The sequence below is a fragment of the Polypterus senegalus genome, chromosome 8 (assembly GCF_016835505.1).
Source record: "Polypterus senegalus isolate Bchr_013 chromosome 8, ASM1683550v1, whole genome shotgun sequence".
NCBI classification, from domain to species: domain Eukaryota; kingdom Metazoa; phylum Chordata; class Cladistia; order Polypteriformes; family Polypteridae; genus Polypterus; species Polypterus senegalus.
In genome coordinates this window covers 95,297,922-95,316,912 of record NC_053161.1, presented here as the reverse complement: position 1 = coordinate 95,316,912, position 18,991 = coordinate 95,297,922, and the positions used below count along the sequence as shown (strand labels likewise).

General features: G+C 36.8%; 1 protein-coding gene across 4 annotated transcripts in view; it reads left to right on the top strand.

The window, feature by feature from the left end:
• LOC120534138 (voltage-dependent calcium channel subunit alpha-2/delta-1) overlaps positions 1–18,991 on the top strand; it is a 690,895-nt gene that overhangs the window by 476,226 nt on the left and 195,678 nt on the right. For all 4 annotated transcript variants that reach the window (XM_039761461.1, XM_039761460.1, XM_039761459.1 and 1 more), the window contains exons 9-10: positions 3,813–3,863; positions 9,959–10,058. In XM_039761461.1, coding sequence (XP_039617395.1) covers positions 3,813–3,863; positions 9,959–10,058 — 151 coding nt within the window. The remainder of the gene's footprint in view (positions 1–3,812; positions 3,864–9,958; positions 10,059–18,991) is intronic.

Below are 18,991 nucleotides of genomic sequence, written 5' to 3'. Positions count from 1 at the left end.
TGCATCATGCCTGGTGTCATTTTCAAAATTCAGCTACTAAAAAACTCTCCTTTACATTTCATCGCCTGTAATCCCTGCTTCATTACTATGAACCCCTTTAAAGTGACAATGAGCTGACTGTATAGCCAGAATACACACCAGATCAAGGTTAGGAAGGATAATTTCATAATTAAGAGAGACAGGTTGGAGCATGCGCTGATACAGCACGTTGCCGCACCCACCACATGATGAACTAATTCAGGATCCCAGTTTAGGACCTGAGTGAAGCCATGCAATGGGTGACACCTCAGTACCACACTAGTTCAGATGTAATGAACAGTGTGAGGTTTTTTATGGTGGCTGGAGTGGGAATTCTGCCACCACAGGTTTTTCCCTGCTGGTTGGAGGGCCTACATTACATGCAGAGCTGGATGCAGATTAACGTCATACCCAGGACGGAGTAATTGCAGGTTAAGGGCCTTGCAATAGGGCCCAACAGAATAGAGTCACTTTTGGCATTTACAGGATTTGAACCAGCAACCTTCCGATTACCAGTGCAGACCCTAGCCTCAGAGCTACTACTCCACCCTTAATAATATAAAGAGAGTCAAAGAAAGAGAAAGATAAAAAAGGTGTAAAATATTAAAACTGTGCCCCTCTGGACCTCAACTTTACAAATTAAAACCAATAATCTTCCTACGTAAACCCCATACCAAAAATACTGCTCTCCTTTTCCTCCTCTTCCTCCTAACCAGACAAGCTGCTCCACTCCTGACTCCAGCTCATTCCCAGGTGTACATCCGGCACAACCCCAGCCCTCTGGAAGCACTCCTGGAGCACCTGTATTCCCACAGAGACTCTGGCAGGAACCTTAGATACAGCAGCAGGGAGTTGCTGCTGCCCACTGGTAGTGACGGGGAATACAGCTCCTTGTTTCATCATGCTGCCGATACCAACATAATCCACACGTCTGTGCTTGTCTTCATTTCAGAATAATTGTCATTCCAAAGTTCTGCCTGTTTAAAAGGAGAAATTAAATATATTTTACATGCACATATAAAATATGGAAAGAAAAGGACAAGGACTGTTTTTTTTCATTCCTGCAGAGTAAATGAAGCCACATAGATATATTACAATGCACTTAGACACATGAATTAGAATCAAAAAGTATTTAATCACAGGTTAGAAAGAAAAAGCATCGTAACATAGTTCATTTAACCAACAAAACAATATGACTAAGCGTCAGTACCACTTCTACAAAATAAACATAAATTTATTTGTATATAAGAATAGTAACATACTGTAACTTCATCCTGTATGAATTTTTCAAGTAAATAATTGAAAGCGTAATGCACCTTTATAATCAGCTAGTTTGATTTCCATGTTGTTAATATTGTAGCAATTGACCCCTAGAACATTTAATCTATCCTTCAAATTCAAACATATGAGTTCCTTTATACAAAGCCAGCTACCAACACAGGAGCACTTAAAGCAATTTTCTTGTACTGAGGAGGATTAAGATTAAATCTTTCCCAGAAATGGAGGACAGCTTTAACACTGACATGAAGTGCTTAGACCAATTTACTGCTTCTTTTGGGTAAGAGTAACGTTAAATTTGCCTTCAGGGTGTATAAGAAAAATATGATTTGCGGCACAAGAGTCTTTTATTGACAGGGCACATGTTGTGCTATCTTTAAGGATTTCTTTTGTTTTTTGTGCTATAACCTTAGTGTACTCTGTCTATGATTTTTAGGCTTCAGTGTTTTCAGAGTTTATGTAAGAACAAGAGTCCCATCATGATAAAAGACATAAACAAATTAAATGAGAATACAAAACTGCTATTATTATGGGTAGACATCCCAACCAAAATTAGATATTCTAATGAATCTTTTTAAAAGAAGCTGCTTGGAGGTTTGATATGTGAATTAAGAACTCCATCTGCCATGGTGGTTTTGCTAAATAATCTTATTTTAAAACAAACGAGAGAACAAAACTTTCAGAAAGACTGTTCACTCTGTTTGACAAAATGTTGCATCATGAAACAGGTGTTTTTGGGAAGACAACTAGTTATAAAATGCTTATGTGAAGTATATTCATTTAGCTATGATGTTCGTTAAATAGTAATTAATGGCTTGGGAATTACAGATCTGTGCAGTTAAATATAGAATCATTCACAATTAATGCTTACACAAAGGAGGATTTAGAACTACATTTACATTTAACATAATGTGTGGAGGTGCAGATTAGTTAAGTATCTCAAGATCATACAGAACTTGGTAGGAAAAATGGAGCTAACAATGGTGTACGATAATAATATAAACCTAAATTATAGTATATTTGGAACTGTAATTATTTTGTACATGGTTTTATTTCAGAAAAGTTTTTGCTAAGCTGTAATTTATAGAGTAAAATCATTTTCTGAAATTTCCTCTTATGGTCCAATGACATGTGCAAAATGTACACTATGAGGACCTAGGAGTTGTAGCGGACTCTTCATAGTCCACATTCAGACAGTTTTCAAACATGATCAAGAAGGCTGATAGTATATTATGTCACATAATACAATATATGGAGTACAAGTCAAGGGAAGTTATGATTCAGCTTTACAGCACACTAGTGAGGAGTCACTTGGAGTACAGTATGCAGTTCTGTTCTCCATGTTATGTTAAAGTCTTAGTAGTGCTAGAGAAAGTCCAGAGAAGAACCACTAGCTGATTCTGTGACTGTGAGATATGAACTATGTGGAAAGACTGAAAGACTTGTTCTTTTCCAGTTTAAGTAAACAAATTAAGAGACAACATGATTGAAAGGTTTAAAATTATTGAGGACATTAGTACATCGGATCAAAGCTGTTACTTTAAAATGAGTTCTTTAACAAGAACAAAGAGACACAGGTGAAAATTACCTAAGGATAAACTTAGAATAAACTTTGGAAAATTTACTCGGTACTATATTCACATGGGGTAAGTTAACATACAGGATTTTAGAAATCTTCAAATCTCAACTTTACTGTCATTTTAGAGAAATTAGGTTAGGATTAGGATTGAAGAGCCATTTTGGACTAAATGGCATGTTTTCATTGAAATTGCTCCAGTGCTCTACTGGGGAATTTCAAGACACTTTCTGCTTAACTTAAACACATAATCACTCTTGTGTTATTTGAATCTGCCAGAAGCCACCTGCTACTGGATAGTGCTGTATATGATTGTTAATGCGAGGTACCAAGGAGTGTTCTTTTTAGATATCTATCTGATCCAGCTCCTCTCGATTCAAAGCTCAGCTTGAAAGGTACCCCTGGGTTCTGAAGCTCCTTAGCCCTGGGCCATCTTAATGTATGGGCACAATGGGCACTGGCCAGGGGCCCCAGGAGCATAGGGACTCACAATGTTTCTGATGCCTATGTATGTTTCTGTTTTGCTGTCAAAACTGGGGCCCCAGTGCACTACTTTGCCTGGGGCCTATGATGCTGTTAAGATGGCCCTTAGCCTGTCATACATAATATTCCATGTAACATTGAGGAGTATTTTTATTTCAGCCATTGGTAATTATTTTCTCATTCTTTTGTTCCTCGCCCAAAACACATGAATAGGTGAGGATGTGAAGGTAAGATGACCACTTAAACAGCTCTCTCTGAGGACTTAACCACCACTATCATACTATGAAATGCCCATAGTATTCTTTAATGCACTATTCTATTATTTAATCATTGGTAGAATATGATAGTGAAAATAAAACCAATAATGTTAGGGTATATACTGTATGTGTGTATTTAATTACATCTTGTCGCCAATGAAAAATGTGCAAGTTGTTTAATGCATGTATATTTTTTTAAGGTACATTCAAGGAGCTGCATCGCCAAAAGACATGCTGATTCTTGTAGATGTGTAAGTATTTGTAAATGTTTATCTATGCATGTGTACATCTTTTTAATTTTTTTTTATAATGAACTTTTAAAATGCCTTCCTCTGACGTTTTACATATTCATGATCTTCAAAATTACTTTAAATGTAAAGTGAACTGAAAAATATTTTAGTTCAGGAAATTGCCATGCAATTCTAAGACACGTCCTTGGCTTAATGCTTTATTTTATTTAATGCTTGATTTGCACTGAAGTTTGAAGTTTCCACATTTCTCCTACTGCAAAATGCTAATCACACAAGTAAATACTCAAAGTATAATAGAATAAAATAAAAAAACAGAACAAAATGATTTTTCAATGTATAAGCCCTCCAGACATATCCTATCTGTTTATTAAGATTAGATTATATTAGACTAGCAGACCACGTGCGCTTCGCTGCAGTCGCTGTAGTTGGAATAATTATGTATCTACATGCGACTTATAGAGCTTCTTTATATACAACATTTTTGGTTTGTCCTCCTGGAGCCAAAATATATAAATTTTCTCTATGACCAATTCGTGAACATGCTACATAAAAAATAGAAACGGGAAAAACTGCACCAGCGCCGGGAACAACAGTAAATGAGATATAGTAAAAATCTACCAAACACCAAATGAGATAAAGTAAAAAAGGGCAGCAGCGCCGGGAACAACAGTAAAAAAAACAACAGTAAATGAGATAAAGTAAAAGTCTACTAAACACTAAAGTACAAAAACGAAGTAGAAAGTAACAGTAAACCGCAACACCGCCAGGAACACCGGAACACCGCGTCTACTAAACACCAAGAAACACTAAGTAGAAACACTAAAGGAAAAAATACTATTCAGTAAGTACTGCGTCAAGTAAACAGTAAAGGAGAGAGGACAAAACAGTAAGGAAAAAGAAGGGCAAGACCGCGTCAGCTCGGAGCGAAATGGAGTGAATAAAATGAGGTGAATGGGAGGGGAGATTATCACGTGACTCCCTCATCCACCTTAACTCTCCATCCCTCCACAAACACACAAACACAGTCTCTCGGATCCCAACTCTCCTTTATACGTATAGATTAGATTAGATACATTTTATTAATCCCGTGGGGAAATTCAAATTCATACAGCAGCAGAAACACAACAAAAAGGATACAGGCTCACATGACACATAATATAGCCATTCAGCCAATCAATACATTAATTGATAAATAAATAAATAAATAAACTTAATAAGTACATTGGGTTGAAGCACTGAATTGTCTGATAGCAGTGGGCAGAAGAGACCCCCAGAATGAGCCTGTGGTTCAAAGTGCTCCAAGAGAGCGCTCCCTGGAGGAAATGGAGGGGAGTTTTCATGATGTCATCTAATTTTGCCATTATCCTGTTTTCCACAACAGCTTCCACTGTGTTCAGGGTTCACCTTGTGATGGAACAGGCTTTCTAGATACGTTTGTTCAGGCATTGGGTTTCTTTTGTCCCCAGGAGACTGCAGTGTAGAACACCACACTGGCTACTATGGACTGACAGAACACTTCCGCCAGCTTTCTGCACACATCAAAAGACCTGAGTCTCCTTAGCAAGTCTGCTCTGGGTCTATTTATACAGTGCCACTGTGCTGTCTGACCAGTCCGGTTTGTTGTTTATGTGTTTCTGTCAACCTCCAAATACTGGTAGCTCTGCACCACTCCCACATTCTCCGCCTTAATGTTAACTGGCCTCAGAGGCTACTTGGCACGCCATAAGTCCCTGCTGATGTTGAGTTGCAGGTTGTTGTCCCTGAACCACAAGGCAAAGTCCTTCACAGCTTTATCTATCCAGAAATCTGTCTATCTTACTGTCTCTTAGCTTATAGTTCTATTTTTCCACAAATCTTCATTGCCTCACATTCAGATCATTCCATTGTCAAGCAATAAGGCTTTTATAAACTCCCAACATATCCTATTGCTATAGAGAAGTTAAGTGCAACTATATATCCTAAAGAATCATTTTCATCTGTTTTTCATCTGTAATAATGTGCTCTTCATGACAAGAAAACCAGCCACCTGCCACATCTGCTGTCATATCATTGGGGAAATATAAAAATCTTTCTTGGCGCCTGAATGTGAGTTCGCTAACATTATCACTACTTATTTTACCATCATATATAGTTTGAGATTTAAGAGCAATAATCCAGCTGGCAAAAGTGATTAAAAAACAGTAAAATCATGCCTAATCATAATTACTTATTGTAAATGGAATAAAAGATGAATATTTGTTTCTGGATATTGAATTGAATCATCTAGAAAGAAAAGAGTGAACAGTAGAAAAGCTTTTACAGATGGCTGTTATTCCCACTATGTGGACCAGACATATACAGTACTTGCATATATGTAATCAATATATGCCATTATTGGTTTTTGGATTGCTTTTTATCATCTTGTGTTTATCAAGAACAATTTTAACTTCACTGCATTTCTTTTATAACTTAAACAAAATGCCTCCTAAATATTATGTATTGCTGCATAGCCATTGCCAGTTAATAAACATTACAATTCCTGAATGAATGTGTAAGACTGGAACGGAATGAGCCTCTTGTGAAGAGACACACCCTTGCAGGTAGAAGCCTGAATAGTCACTGGAGCTGATGGAGTTTGCTTTTGGTTTGGCCAGCTGACACGACTGCTTGCTTCATTATGCATGGGGTGAAGACCCGCATTTTCACTCCAGAAATCCAGCTGAGATATAATGTGTAGGGTGTGCAATGTAAGCAAAGAGAACCTGATTGCAATGGCACTGTCTGGTGGCCCTATGGACATGTGGAATAAAGACTGCATACCCAGAAATGCAGTAATGTATAGGAGAAATCACCTTTCCAAAAAGGACAATATTGTAATATCACTAACTTAAGGTTTGACAGTAGCTACAGTCCTGTCTGCTCTGCTGATGAAGTGGTTCTACTGTAAATTGGAGAGCTGGAATGATGCCAAAGCTAAATGGACTATAAAAAGGAAAATCACATTATTTCTGTTCAGTTAACCTGTCATAGAAAGCTCAGTTTTTCTTGGCATATTGTCCATTAAATATGAAAGCTGCAGTACATTCCAAGTACTCTTTTAATGTTGTCTCCTTTTTGCTTTTTTTTTATTAAATATATTTGGTTAATTAGACCCTCCGGTTATACATTTCCAAAATGTTATTGTATAGAATGTGACAGTTTGTGGTAATGACCTGTAGAGCACTATGTAGCAGAAAAAGTGAGACTTTGACTTGTTATTTTAAAAATAAGGTTTTTTGTTGTCTTCACACCTTCTTGCAAAAGCAGACATGGAGGTAAAGACTGGAGTTGTAGATATGCTGTATTGTCAACCAACTGAAACTCACAATAAAACAAACTCATTGTTAAACCCATCACATCTTTTTCTTATATTCATTGTAAAACGTTTCTTACTATTTTGTAGTGCGCTTAGCATCTTGATTTTTAAGTACACACTGTTCCCATCACTATTTTATTTTATTTGTTTCTCCATTTCTTATATGACAGAAAGCAGGATGTTGCAAATATTCTTCCCAGTGTGCCATAATTTCTGTTGGATTACTTTCCTTCTAAAGATGGCATCTGAAAATTGTTGCTTACAAATAATGTGATTTTTTTCACTTCCTTCTTCAAAAAGATGTTTTGCATGCAGATTGAAACTTTTGCAAACAATTCTCCCAAACCAGGGGGATTTGAAGGAACAGTGATTGCTATTTTAAGAGTGATGTGTACATGTTTACATATTTAGGAATGAAAAGCAATAACATGGCAAGCACTCAATGTCTCATACCAAGTTCTTCATTGTCTCCAGGAACTCAAGTTTCCCTACTAGCAATAAGGCAGTATCAGTACTGCTTGTGAGGAATTATGTTCCAAATGTTATGATTGCTGACATTGAGTCAAATCTGATTGTGGTTATTGTATTGGGAAACATTTTAGTAAGCAGTAATGCATATGTTGTGATCTCTGAGCAGAGACACATAATGAGAATTTTAAATTGTGATAAGAAACTGAAACATCAGTACAAATCCAAGCCTAATTCTGTAACTGGGATTCCATTCTAAATTTCTTATAAGCCAATAAACAGAACCAAAATCCGTAGTCCAAAGAATAAGAGCCAAGCATGCAGGAACCAGAGAATCTAAATTGTACACAATATAGTACACAACACTGTAAAAAGCATTGATTATCCATAATCTCAATTGATCCAGAAATCAAATGTCTCGACCTTTGTATATTTGAGTCTACGAAGTACTGTGCTACACATTTAGCATAGGCTACTGTAACAACCCATAAACAACATGACTGCACCTAATATGAAAATAGAATAGCATCAGATAGACTCAAAAAATAATGTAAATTCCAGATATAAAAACAAATCAATAGATATATATATGTTTATTTAAAAGCCAGAAAGTATTAAAAAGTCAATATATAACTATCCAATTGAGGTACACTCATAGACTTCAGTAGTATACACCAATCAGCAAAAACATTAAAACCACTGAAAGGTAAAGTGAATAACATTGATTATCTTGTTACAATGTCGAATGGTGGGATATATTAGGCAGGAAGTTAACAATGAGCTGAGATGATGTGTTGAAAGCAATAGAAAATGGGCAAGGATGAGGATCCAAGCAGCTTTGACAAGGGTCAAATTGTAATGGGTAGACAACTGAGTCTGAGCATCTTCAAAATGGCAGTTCTTGTTAAGTGTTCCCAGAATGCAGTGGTTAGTGCCTACCAAAAGTGGTCCAAAGGAGGACAACTGGTGATCCAGCAACAGGGTCAGGGGTGCCCAAGGCTTATTGATACATATGGGGATTGAAGGCTAGCCCATCTAGGTAGAACAAATTGCTGAAAACCTGATGCTGGTCATGACAGAAAGGTGTCAGAACACACAGTGCATTGCAGATGCGTAGCCTCAGACTGGTTAAAGTGCCCGTGGTGACCCCTATCCACGGTTGAAAGTGCCTACAATGGGTGTGTGAGCGTCTGTACAATACAAATGAGTGAGGCAATATTCAAAACCCCAGAATTAAAAAAAGACCCATAAACATAACAAGCAGAGGAAAAATTTTAAAGGAAGAAAATCATAACAGTATACAAGGAAGCAAAAACTAATGGCCCTCAGTTTATCAGGGGCAAATGTGAAAGAACATCATAAATCATTTTATATTTTGTTGGCTGTCATTTTATACTTCTTACTTTTCAAGTGCTGTATTCATCACAGATCCTTTATGGAAGCGCCTGTATTATACATATGTAGCAAACTATTTCTTGTTTTCTATAAGTATTCCCTTAAATGAACTTCTGTTGTTTTAAATATTACTTAAAAGAAAGTAATCCACGATTATTTGTATTATTTTTTAATGAAGTTACCAGTTCCAATAGACAACTACAATCTACAACTTTTCAAAGAAAAAACCATAAATGTTAAACTAAATATTTACTGAACTATGTTTGGCTAATGTCAGGAAATTGTTGATGCCTATAGTATTCCTATAGTGTGGAGTGGCTGTACTTGGGAACTCCTCATTGCTCTGAACAATTAAACCTAGATATTAGTAATGTCATGTGTTCATATTCTAGTTCCCCTCACTGACATACAAGAGTTAATACATGTTTCCTTCACAGTGCTCAAATATTCACCTTGTAATCAGCATCAAGTAACTTACCTGAGGCTCTCAACACTTCCCATAATTCCTGAGCATTAACAATTTTCTTTTCAAGATACATTGCCCCTAGACAGAGGAGCATTTGGCAATGTGGATTGATAAATGAATGCACTCCTCTGGTCACGCAGACATTTCAGAATGATGGGTTCTGTTTTTGAGACATAAAATAATGTGTAACAATTTCAAAGTTTAATTGGGATCTTTATAGAGTATTATGTAATTAATCAAGGGATTACTGTAGTTGGAACAAAAGGCAGTGAATATTGTGGGACACCATGACGTGGTTTTCACAATCCCTGTTTTACACATAGTGTTATGCTTGGTATTTTTTATTTTAAAATAATAGTATTATAACATCACCTTTCTTGATGTATGACAGATTTCAGTTTATTAGAATTGTTTTAATATTTTCCATTATAGGAGTGGAAGCGTCTCAGGCCTGACTCTAAAGCTCATTCGGACATCTGTCTCTGAAATGCTGGAAACCCTTTCTGATGATGACTATGTGAATGTAGTGTCTGTGAGTATTGGCTTGTTATATATGTCTGAGAAAGTATGCCATAATGTAAATTCATTAAATACTTATCTGCAACTCAGAGTTAGGTAACCTGAATGTCGGAATTGATAGGTTTGCAGAATAATGAACAAAAGCAAGCAAGTCAAGGTTTGTAATTTGAATCATTGTGTCAAAGCAGAAGGTAAAAGGCTATGATTGGGAAGCAATCAGACAGGCATCAATTTTTCCACATTAAGGCAAAGTAAGTTTAAAAGACCAAGTCTGTTGTGTTTCACCTCAGTCAGATATACTTATTCATCAGGCTCCTGGCCATGAATGTATCTGATCTACCAACAGTATATTCTATTGTTTTACTGCAAATGTATTTCTTATACTCAAAATGCAGTCATGTGATAGAAATGAAACAGAAGCAGAAAAAAAGAAAATGTAATTTAATAAATTATGCATTCCTTAAAATGTTTTTTGATATTATAATATTTTTAAAGTTGATTCCATCATTTTGCAATTTAAAGTTCTTTTATTATTGTTTTATTATTATTGTTTCTGGTGCCCTGGGTGAGACTTCTATATGTTTGTAATTTTTATATGTTTATTTAAAAGCCAGAAAGTATAAAAATGTCAATATATAACTATCCAATTGAGGTAAACCTATAGCCTTCAGTAGTATACACCAATCAGCAACATTAAAACCACTGGAAGGTGAAGTGAATAACATTGATTATCTTTTTACAATGGTACCTGTCAAGTGGTGGGATATATAAGGCAGGAAGTTAACAATGAGCTCTTGAAGATGATGTGTTGAAAGCAATAAAAAATGGCAAGGATGAGGATCCAAGCAGTTTTGACAAGAGTCAAATTGTAATGGGTAGACAAATGAGTCTGAGCAAGTGTTCTCAGAATGCAGTGGTTAGTGCCTATCAAAAGTGGTCCAAAGTAGGACAACTGGTGATCCAGCAACAGGGTCAGGGGTGCCCAAGGCTTATTGATACATATGGGGATTGAAGGCTAGCCCATCTAGGTAGCACAAATTGCTGAAAACCTGATGCTGGTCATGAGAGAAAGGTGTCAGAACACACAGTGCATTGCAGATGCGTAGCCTCAGACTGGTTAAAGTGCCCGTGGTGACCCCTATCCACGGTTGAAAGTGCCTGCAATGGGTGTGTGAGCGTCAGAACTGGACCATGGAGCAATGGAAAAAGGCATCCTGGTCTGATGAATCATATTTTCTTTTAGATCATGTGGATGACTGGGTGTGTGTGCATCATTTACCTGGGGAAGAGACGGCAGTAGGATGCACTTTGGGAGGAAGCCAAACCAGTGGAGACACTGTACATTGGGTCCTGGCATTTATGTGGATATTACTTTGACAATTACCATCTACCTAAAGATTGTCGCAAGCTATAATTATGATTTGCTTCTTCATTGCAACATTATTCCCTGATGGCAGTGGCCCCTTACAGCAGGATAATATACCCTGCCACAATGCAAATATTTTTCAGGAATGGTTTTAGGAAAATTACTAAGAGTTCAAGGACTTGACAAGGCTTCCATATTCCCAATCTCAGTCCAATAGAGCATCTGTGGGATGTACTGGAAAAACAAGTCCAATCCATGGAGGATCCACCTAACAGCTTGGAGGACTCAAAAGATTTGCTGCTAATGTCTTGGTGCCAGATACTACAGGACACCTTCAGTGGTCTTGTGGAGTTCATGCCTAGATGAGCTAGAGCTGTCCTGGCGACACAAGGGAGACCTTACACAATATTAGACAGGTGGTTTTAATGTTTTGGCTGATTGGTGTATATTCTAGTGCTATCCTTCCATCTGAAATTCATTTGTAAAATATTACCTAGAAAACCCAAGATGATAATTCAATATCCTTTTATCATGTTGAGAAAAAAAGCTGGGTGAAGAGATATTATTAGATCTATAACTTCTTTATATAGATTGACTGATAGAAGAAAAAGCCCTGCTAAATATAATGAAAGTCACTTGGCAATGAGAAAATAATGAAATATAGATCTGATGTTGAGCTGTGCTCTCGGAGACTAGTCTTTAATGAAATCAGCCATATTTCGCCTTTGAACTGGATTGGAATTATTTGTTAACCCATTTCTTTGGGGAAAAGCTGAGGCCACATGCAAATCAGCATCCATCATCTTTTTATACGTGTGGTTGTTGTCTAGAAAGCCTGCAAATTATTTGTCAGCCTCCTTCAGAATTCCCAAGGTAGAGCTGTTTTTGGAAGAGCTACAGGCTGAAAGTTTGCAGTTGAATGAACTTTGATCTAAAATACACAGTAGACTTTGGCAAGGCACATTTGTGATTATCTTTGCTAATTAAAACCATTAATAATTCAACAGCAGTCACAAATGGCACTCTTTGTAAATACAGTTTTTAATTTATTTAGGACTAGTGGAAGTATATATCTGCAGAAGTATTTGAAAGTATGCTGTATAATAGTTAAATAAAGACCTAGGGTAGCTCTGGAGAGAGGGAACAGTGGGCTAACCCCGTCAAAGAGCCCAGAGTTGCATCCTCCTTAATGCATATTAATAGTTGGACTGTCCAGGTTTGTTCCATAACACTTATATCTGCCTGTGTAATGATGGGCAGGTATTTCACAAGAACTTTGCAGTATTTTTAGGAAATGTATTTTCATCCATACTGGCTGTGATTTGACTGTGCTTGTTTATATTAATAATCTGTTAATAATGTTATTAATCTTCAAATTGATTTTAACAAAACGTATGGAAAGCAGTTCAATATTTTGCAAGTCTGTTAGTTTTGGTGTTTATTACTGTAAATGTAACCCTGATTACAAATAGTAATGTTAGTTTGGTTACTGTACCTATCTAACAAGCTCCATTCAAAATGCATTCTTTCTACCAGAAGAATTCAAAGATGGGCCCTTTTGTGGGAGTTGATTGGTAAATGGTGGCAACCAGCTCTTGGTGTGCCAAGGATGCACACGTTTTGTAGATTAATAAGCAGTAAAGAAATTGTCAGTGCGAGACAAGCAACAGTTTAGACAACTGTTTATTCAGACTCCACATTTTGGTGCCATAGTCCAGTGCATCAATGTCTTCTGCTGCACATGGGGGCTTTGAGTGTCCATGTGATGCTGTAGCAATTCACTGGTGCTGAAAACAAAAGAAAGAAAGAAAGAAAGAAAGAAAGAAAGAAGTCAAATTTCTTTGCTTATCTAATTGGTTTACAGAGTCATTAATATTACTCTGTGTAGCTACCAAAACATATTCATATACTTGTAGTCAATTAATATTTCAAATTACTGAAATAATAATGTAAGGTTGAATGAACAGTGAACAAAAGACTCACTGTACACAGCAGGTCAGTATAAACCTGCAGTTTAGAGATTCTAAAAAATGCAGTTTTAAATAATGTTCCATCAAACTATAAACCTTCAAGCACTGACTTCCATCTACAAATGAATGGCAGGGATTGTGTTTTAAGGCTAAAACACACTTTCAAGCACTTTTTTCTTTGAAAGAAAACTTTGTACCGATATTAATAATCATCCATTCATGTTCTAAACCCAGTTAATCTAAATCAAGCACACACAATGGAAGTGCAGCCTGGGGCTACTGTCATATTGTGACAGAACTCTCACTGTTTATGGCAAATAAAGTTTAATGTTCAATATATGTTAATACTGTGAAATAACACTTACAGGCAGAAAAAATATTAGATCTAATTAAGTAATGGGGAATTTCTAGCTGGGGGGGGCTCATTAATGCAGTGCTTGCTTGTGTTCAATGCTGCCAATTATATAAGAAAAGTAGGCTAAGGAAATGGATTTATGGATGATGTTTGGAGCTTAAAACTACACCCTATGATAAAGACATTGGAACCTCAGGAGATCCAGCAGTGTACAGTATGTCCACTGACCTGGGCCTTGTAGAGGAACAATGAAGACATTTAGAAATACTATGGAAATACTAGGATTATTAAAACTTCATTTTGCATTTATATTATAGAGATGTAAATGACTAATCAATAGTCAGTTATGACAGTCCAATCTAATATCAATCATATATATTTTCATTTCTTTTTTAAACATTATAAGGCTGGAATTCAGATTCATGTTTTATGTCTTATTTGTTCATTTTTGATTCTTTGATTTATGTTTAGAATTATTCTTTGTTTTTGAGTTTGTTTATTTACTGTATGTAAGCTACCTTTTTTTGTGAATTTTAGTCTGTATTTTGACTACTCTTGGGATTTTGTTCCTTGTTCTTATTACTATCCAGGATGGTAAATGATGGGATTAGGTAAAGCATCAAAGACAGCCATCCAAATTTATTCTTTAATCGGCAGTGGAAGCATATTTATTGGTAAATAAACCACCCAAAAATGAAGTTTCTGTGAAAATGTTGTATAGTTAGCAATTACTTGCATTTGCATTAGATGCATAGATAGCCACAGTGCCTTGATCTGCCCATAGACTGTAAGTGGCAGGACAGTCATAGACTAAAAGTGTAGGCAGTATTGCATCTGATAAGTATTTATTCGAGTGATTATATGGCTCCGTTTATGCTTTCTTTCTGCTTAATTACCGCAATAATTCAAAACCAAAATTACATACATATTTCTGAAGTGATTATACTAGTTAATGGTTGATCAAAGGATAAGTTTGGCATTTTTCAAGTCAAAGTTATTTCTCACTATCATGGTAAATGTTAATTTGACAAATGAAACTGTGTTCTAAAGTTAAACATTTTTTGATAAATTAATAAAAAAATCCTAGACAGTTCTTGTTTTTAAATTTGAAGCCAGAGTCTAAACATAAGGCAAAAGGCTTAAACCTTACTAAATACATCCACTTTTAAAGAGGCAAAGGTTCTTGTTTAGAAAAGTATGCCCTCAAACACTGACAACAAAAGTAAAAATATTTTATCATAGATTTTTGGTACTATTTTCTAGAGTTAAGGATTCTTTTCCTGTTTACGTGCCCGCTCACAGCGGCATTGGGGGTAGAGTTTTTTTATCTTCCACAGGTGAACCCCCAATTGCCAAATATCTGCAGCTTCATCATAGCTATTTTCCTTCTTTTGAATTTCCAGTTCTGTTTCACCAACAGTTATATTCTGCCATGGCTTGTAACAAATAATGCCTTGCAAAAAAATGTGCCCAGTGGTTAAAACAACAGTAAAGCTAACAGTAAGCTACAGAATCATCTGATTTGGGTATCTCCTGTCAAGCCATTGTGGCTGCACATTTTTAAGAACTTGTGCTAGCACCAGTGACATGTGTACTCAAATCATATTTTTTTTATGCAATGCCAATGCACAATCACATACAGACACAGTACAGAGTCATGTAGTTGAAGCAGAAACTTTGTCTTTAAGAAAAATTTGGATGAGATATTGAGACAGCTCAGCTATTAATAAATACAAACATACCTGAAGGACTGAATGGTCTCCTGTCATTGACTGTGTTGTAATGTTCTATTAGTTTAATTGAAGATGTACACTCAAACCATATGATTTATTTTTTCCCTAAACAGCGCCTCATGTAAGTCAAGTTCCACATTGCATTGATCTTTCTGGAAACAACCACAGTACAATCTCAGATGCACATCAGCATTAAGCAGAGTAAAACATCTGTTTATTGTTGTATTTCCATTATGTTGTCAGGTCAGTCATATCTGTTAGCATACCACCTTCCAGAATTGTACTTTTCAACCATAGCTAGCCCAGGCTACTATGTGTCAGCTTCTCTTTTCCCCACTTGGAAACTTGTACAGGCTGTGTGCTAATTACATCAAGTCTGTAAGAAACATGTCAATGCCATTCCAGGGGCCTCATGTATAAACGGTGCATACGCACAGAAATGTTGCGTAAGAACTTTTCCACGTTCAAATCGGGATGTATAAAACCTACACTTGGCGTAAAGCCACGCACATTTCCATGGTACCTCATACCTTGTCGTACGCAAGTTCTCCGTTCGGTTTTGCAGACTGGCGGCACCCAGCGTCAAAGCAGTGCTACTGTTCCTGTGTGGTTACTCTTTATTTTCCTGACGCGGCTTTATAAATACACTGAAACTAACTGCATATTGTTTATTATTGTAACGCATCTGATTGTAATTAACTTGTAACAATATAATGGTCCAGGGAATAGCCATAGTATTCCAAATACCATAACTGCTTTAGCGTTGTTACTCTCACTGCACCTTCTTCTTTCAGCTGCTCCCGTTAGGAGTTGCCACAGCGGATCATCTTTTTCCATATTACTCTCACTGCAGCACTCGGAGTATTTATATCACTGTATCTGAGTGTGAATCATAGCAGCAGCTGTTCGGAAAGAGAATTATCGGTATACAGCATCAGGCACACACTACCTCAGCCACGGCAAAACGTTTTAAAGCCTTTCCTGTATGGACCTCGCGGTTCACAAACAGTTTCATCCCAAGAACTATAAACGCACTAAATCACTGCTCCGTGTAGAACTGTTTGTACTTATAAGTACAATTACCTCACTGTAAACTTGTACTACAGTTATAATATTGCACAACCTGAGCCACTTTATAAAGTGCGTATTTACATATGATGACAATATCATTTTAAGATGAAATGCAGCAAAATATGTTTATTATATTATACAGGTAAAACTTTAACTTCATTTAAATAATCTATATTCTTCACTGGGACTGGCGTGAAGGATAGAATAATTAAACATGTACTACGAAGATATTTCAATGTTCCTTAAACTTTTAAAGAATCAGTGCTCTAAGTTTACAGATGGCTTAACATCTATTACAGAGCTGATTGTGTGGCAATCGGTTACTTGGAGAAAGAAAAGCAAGAACTGCATGGCGCCACGCCAATACATATTGAATATAAAACAGAAAGAGAAAATAACGACACAGCTAAAAATGCAGCGGCAAATTTCGACAAAAGTTAAATGCTTGTGTCATGAGCACGAGGCGGCTAGTGTCTGCAACGGACGTGGCCATCCGCCGTGCATAAGCTACCTCACTGACATTGGCGGGTGAAGGAGCCACCGATTCTTTTTCTGCCCAGTGCCACCACAAACCTAGAGCCACCCCTGATACTGCTGCAATAAATAATTTCATCGATGGTCGTGCACAATCGCTGCGCTGTAAAACCCATGTTTAATAACGTGCTTTAACTCTTAATGATATCACGTATACATCTCAGTATTTTAGTTATTCAGAGAGCTGTAATATCACGAATGTAATGGATTATGTGTACAGTCGGAGGAAGAGAGCCGGTTTAAGAAGCAAGTAGTGATTCACACACATAGATCACATAGAAGATCAAATACAAAACAAAAAATTTAACGTGCTACTTTAATTACGATGTGATTTGAGAAACTGGTTAAGTAAATGATTTTAAGATGACGTTTATGATGTTCTACTTTAATGACAAAATAAACTACGCGATTAAAGTGGAAATTTCGAGATTGAAGTTGACATTTCGTGCTTTTTTTCCCCACTGTGCCTTTTTTTCTCTGTACCCTAAAAAGCTTTCATATGACACTCAGACGGTAGGCTACAACTCGCCTTTTCACGGCGACTGATATCTGAGCTTTCAAGTTTCTCCAACACGCTATGTCACTTGATCAACTTCCTTTTGTTGATTATACCACGGTTTAATTAAACAAATAGTATATTTTTCCTTTGCCTCCACTTGGTATTCGCTGAACTCGTTATATTTTCCCCCGTGCTTTTCCCATTGTCTTTTCACAGAAGGCTGTGCTTAAGGGCGATTTATATTGATTTGCATATTCAAAGAGGCGTAATTCTGGGAGGATTTGGGGCGTTACATAAAGCGCGTGCACGAGCGTTAGTTTTCACGCTGATCGGGATTTATTTAGCGGAAGAACGTGGAAGTTGGAGTACGCACAGATTCCTGCATCTGGATTTTTCTGTGCGTAAGCACATTTCGGCTTTTGTGCTAACGCCATGTTATAGTGCGAGTTCTCGCACGGCGTTATACATGTGGCCCCAGGTGATTTTATATATATGGATTTGCCTAACTGAATCCTTAACCACTGGTTACATTCTGTGTTGTGATTTACAAAGCCTGTGGAAGGAGATTCATGAGTAGTGGCAGGGTGGTGTATGTTGGTCAAGCATGCACATATACATTTCCTTGTACCTTCTCCTCAAGGCAATAAATCTGAAATGAACTAATTACACCAAAATGTACTCTTTAGTCAATGCCTTAGATTGCTGAAAGAACCAATGCCACCTGTATGTCAATACTAAGCTCATAATGCCAATCAACACTGAGCATTCCACACTTTCTAAGGCATGGCATGTTCATGCAAAATGTAAAAATACTGGAGACTATGCAATACAGCTAAATAACAAATATACAGATTGAGGCAGTGCAAACCAATTATTCAATTTTATAGCACATCCTGTTTTTATGATTTTGGCACCAACATAGCAAAGACCCACAAAAATAGGCCAGATTGCTAAGTGACTTACTCAAAGCATGTTTCACACCAAGGAAATGAGAGGTTGGCTAAAGTACAAAAATCACAAGAAATGTCTCAAAATATAGGCCAAGACCCACAAGAGGGAGGCTGACTATAAACCCCTGGCTTGTAAATGAATGGGCAAACAAAGAATACTTAAAGAAGAGGACATTTATTCATAAAAGAAAAAATACAATAAAAGACTCAAAAATAGCAAAAAGGAGTTGCTTGAAAGGAAATCCTAAAGCAAACTCAATCCCAAAACAATCCATTAACAAAATCCAATTAACAGAAGCAAAACGTCAGCAAAAACGAGTAAATCCAATTAACAAACAATACAAATGTCCCTGAAGAACTCATTCAATGAACCTCAAGGAACTCGCTTCCCAGCCTACTTTATCAGCTGGGATTGGTGCCCAGCAGTAATGCAAAGAGAGGCCCCATACCTTTGGGCTCCACTCATAA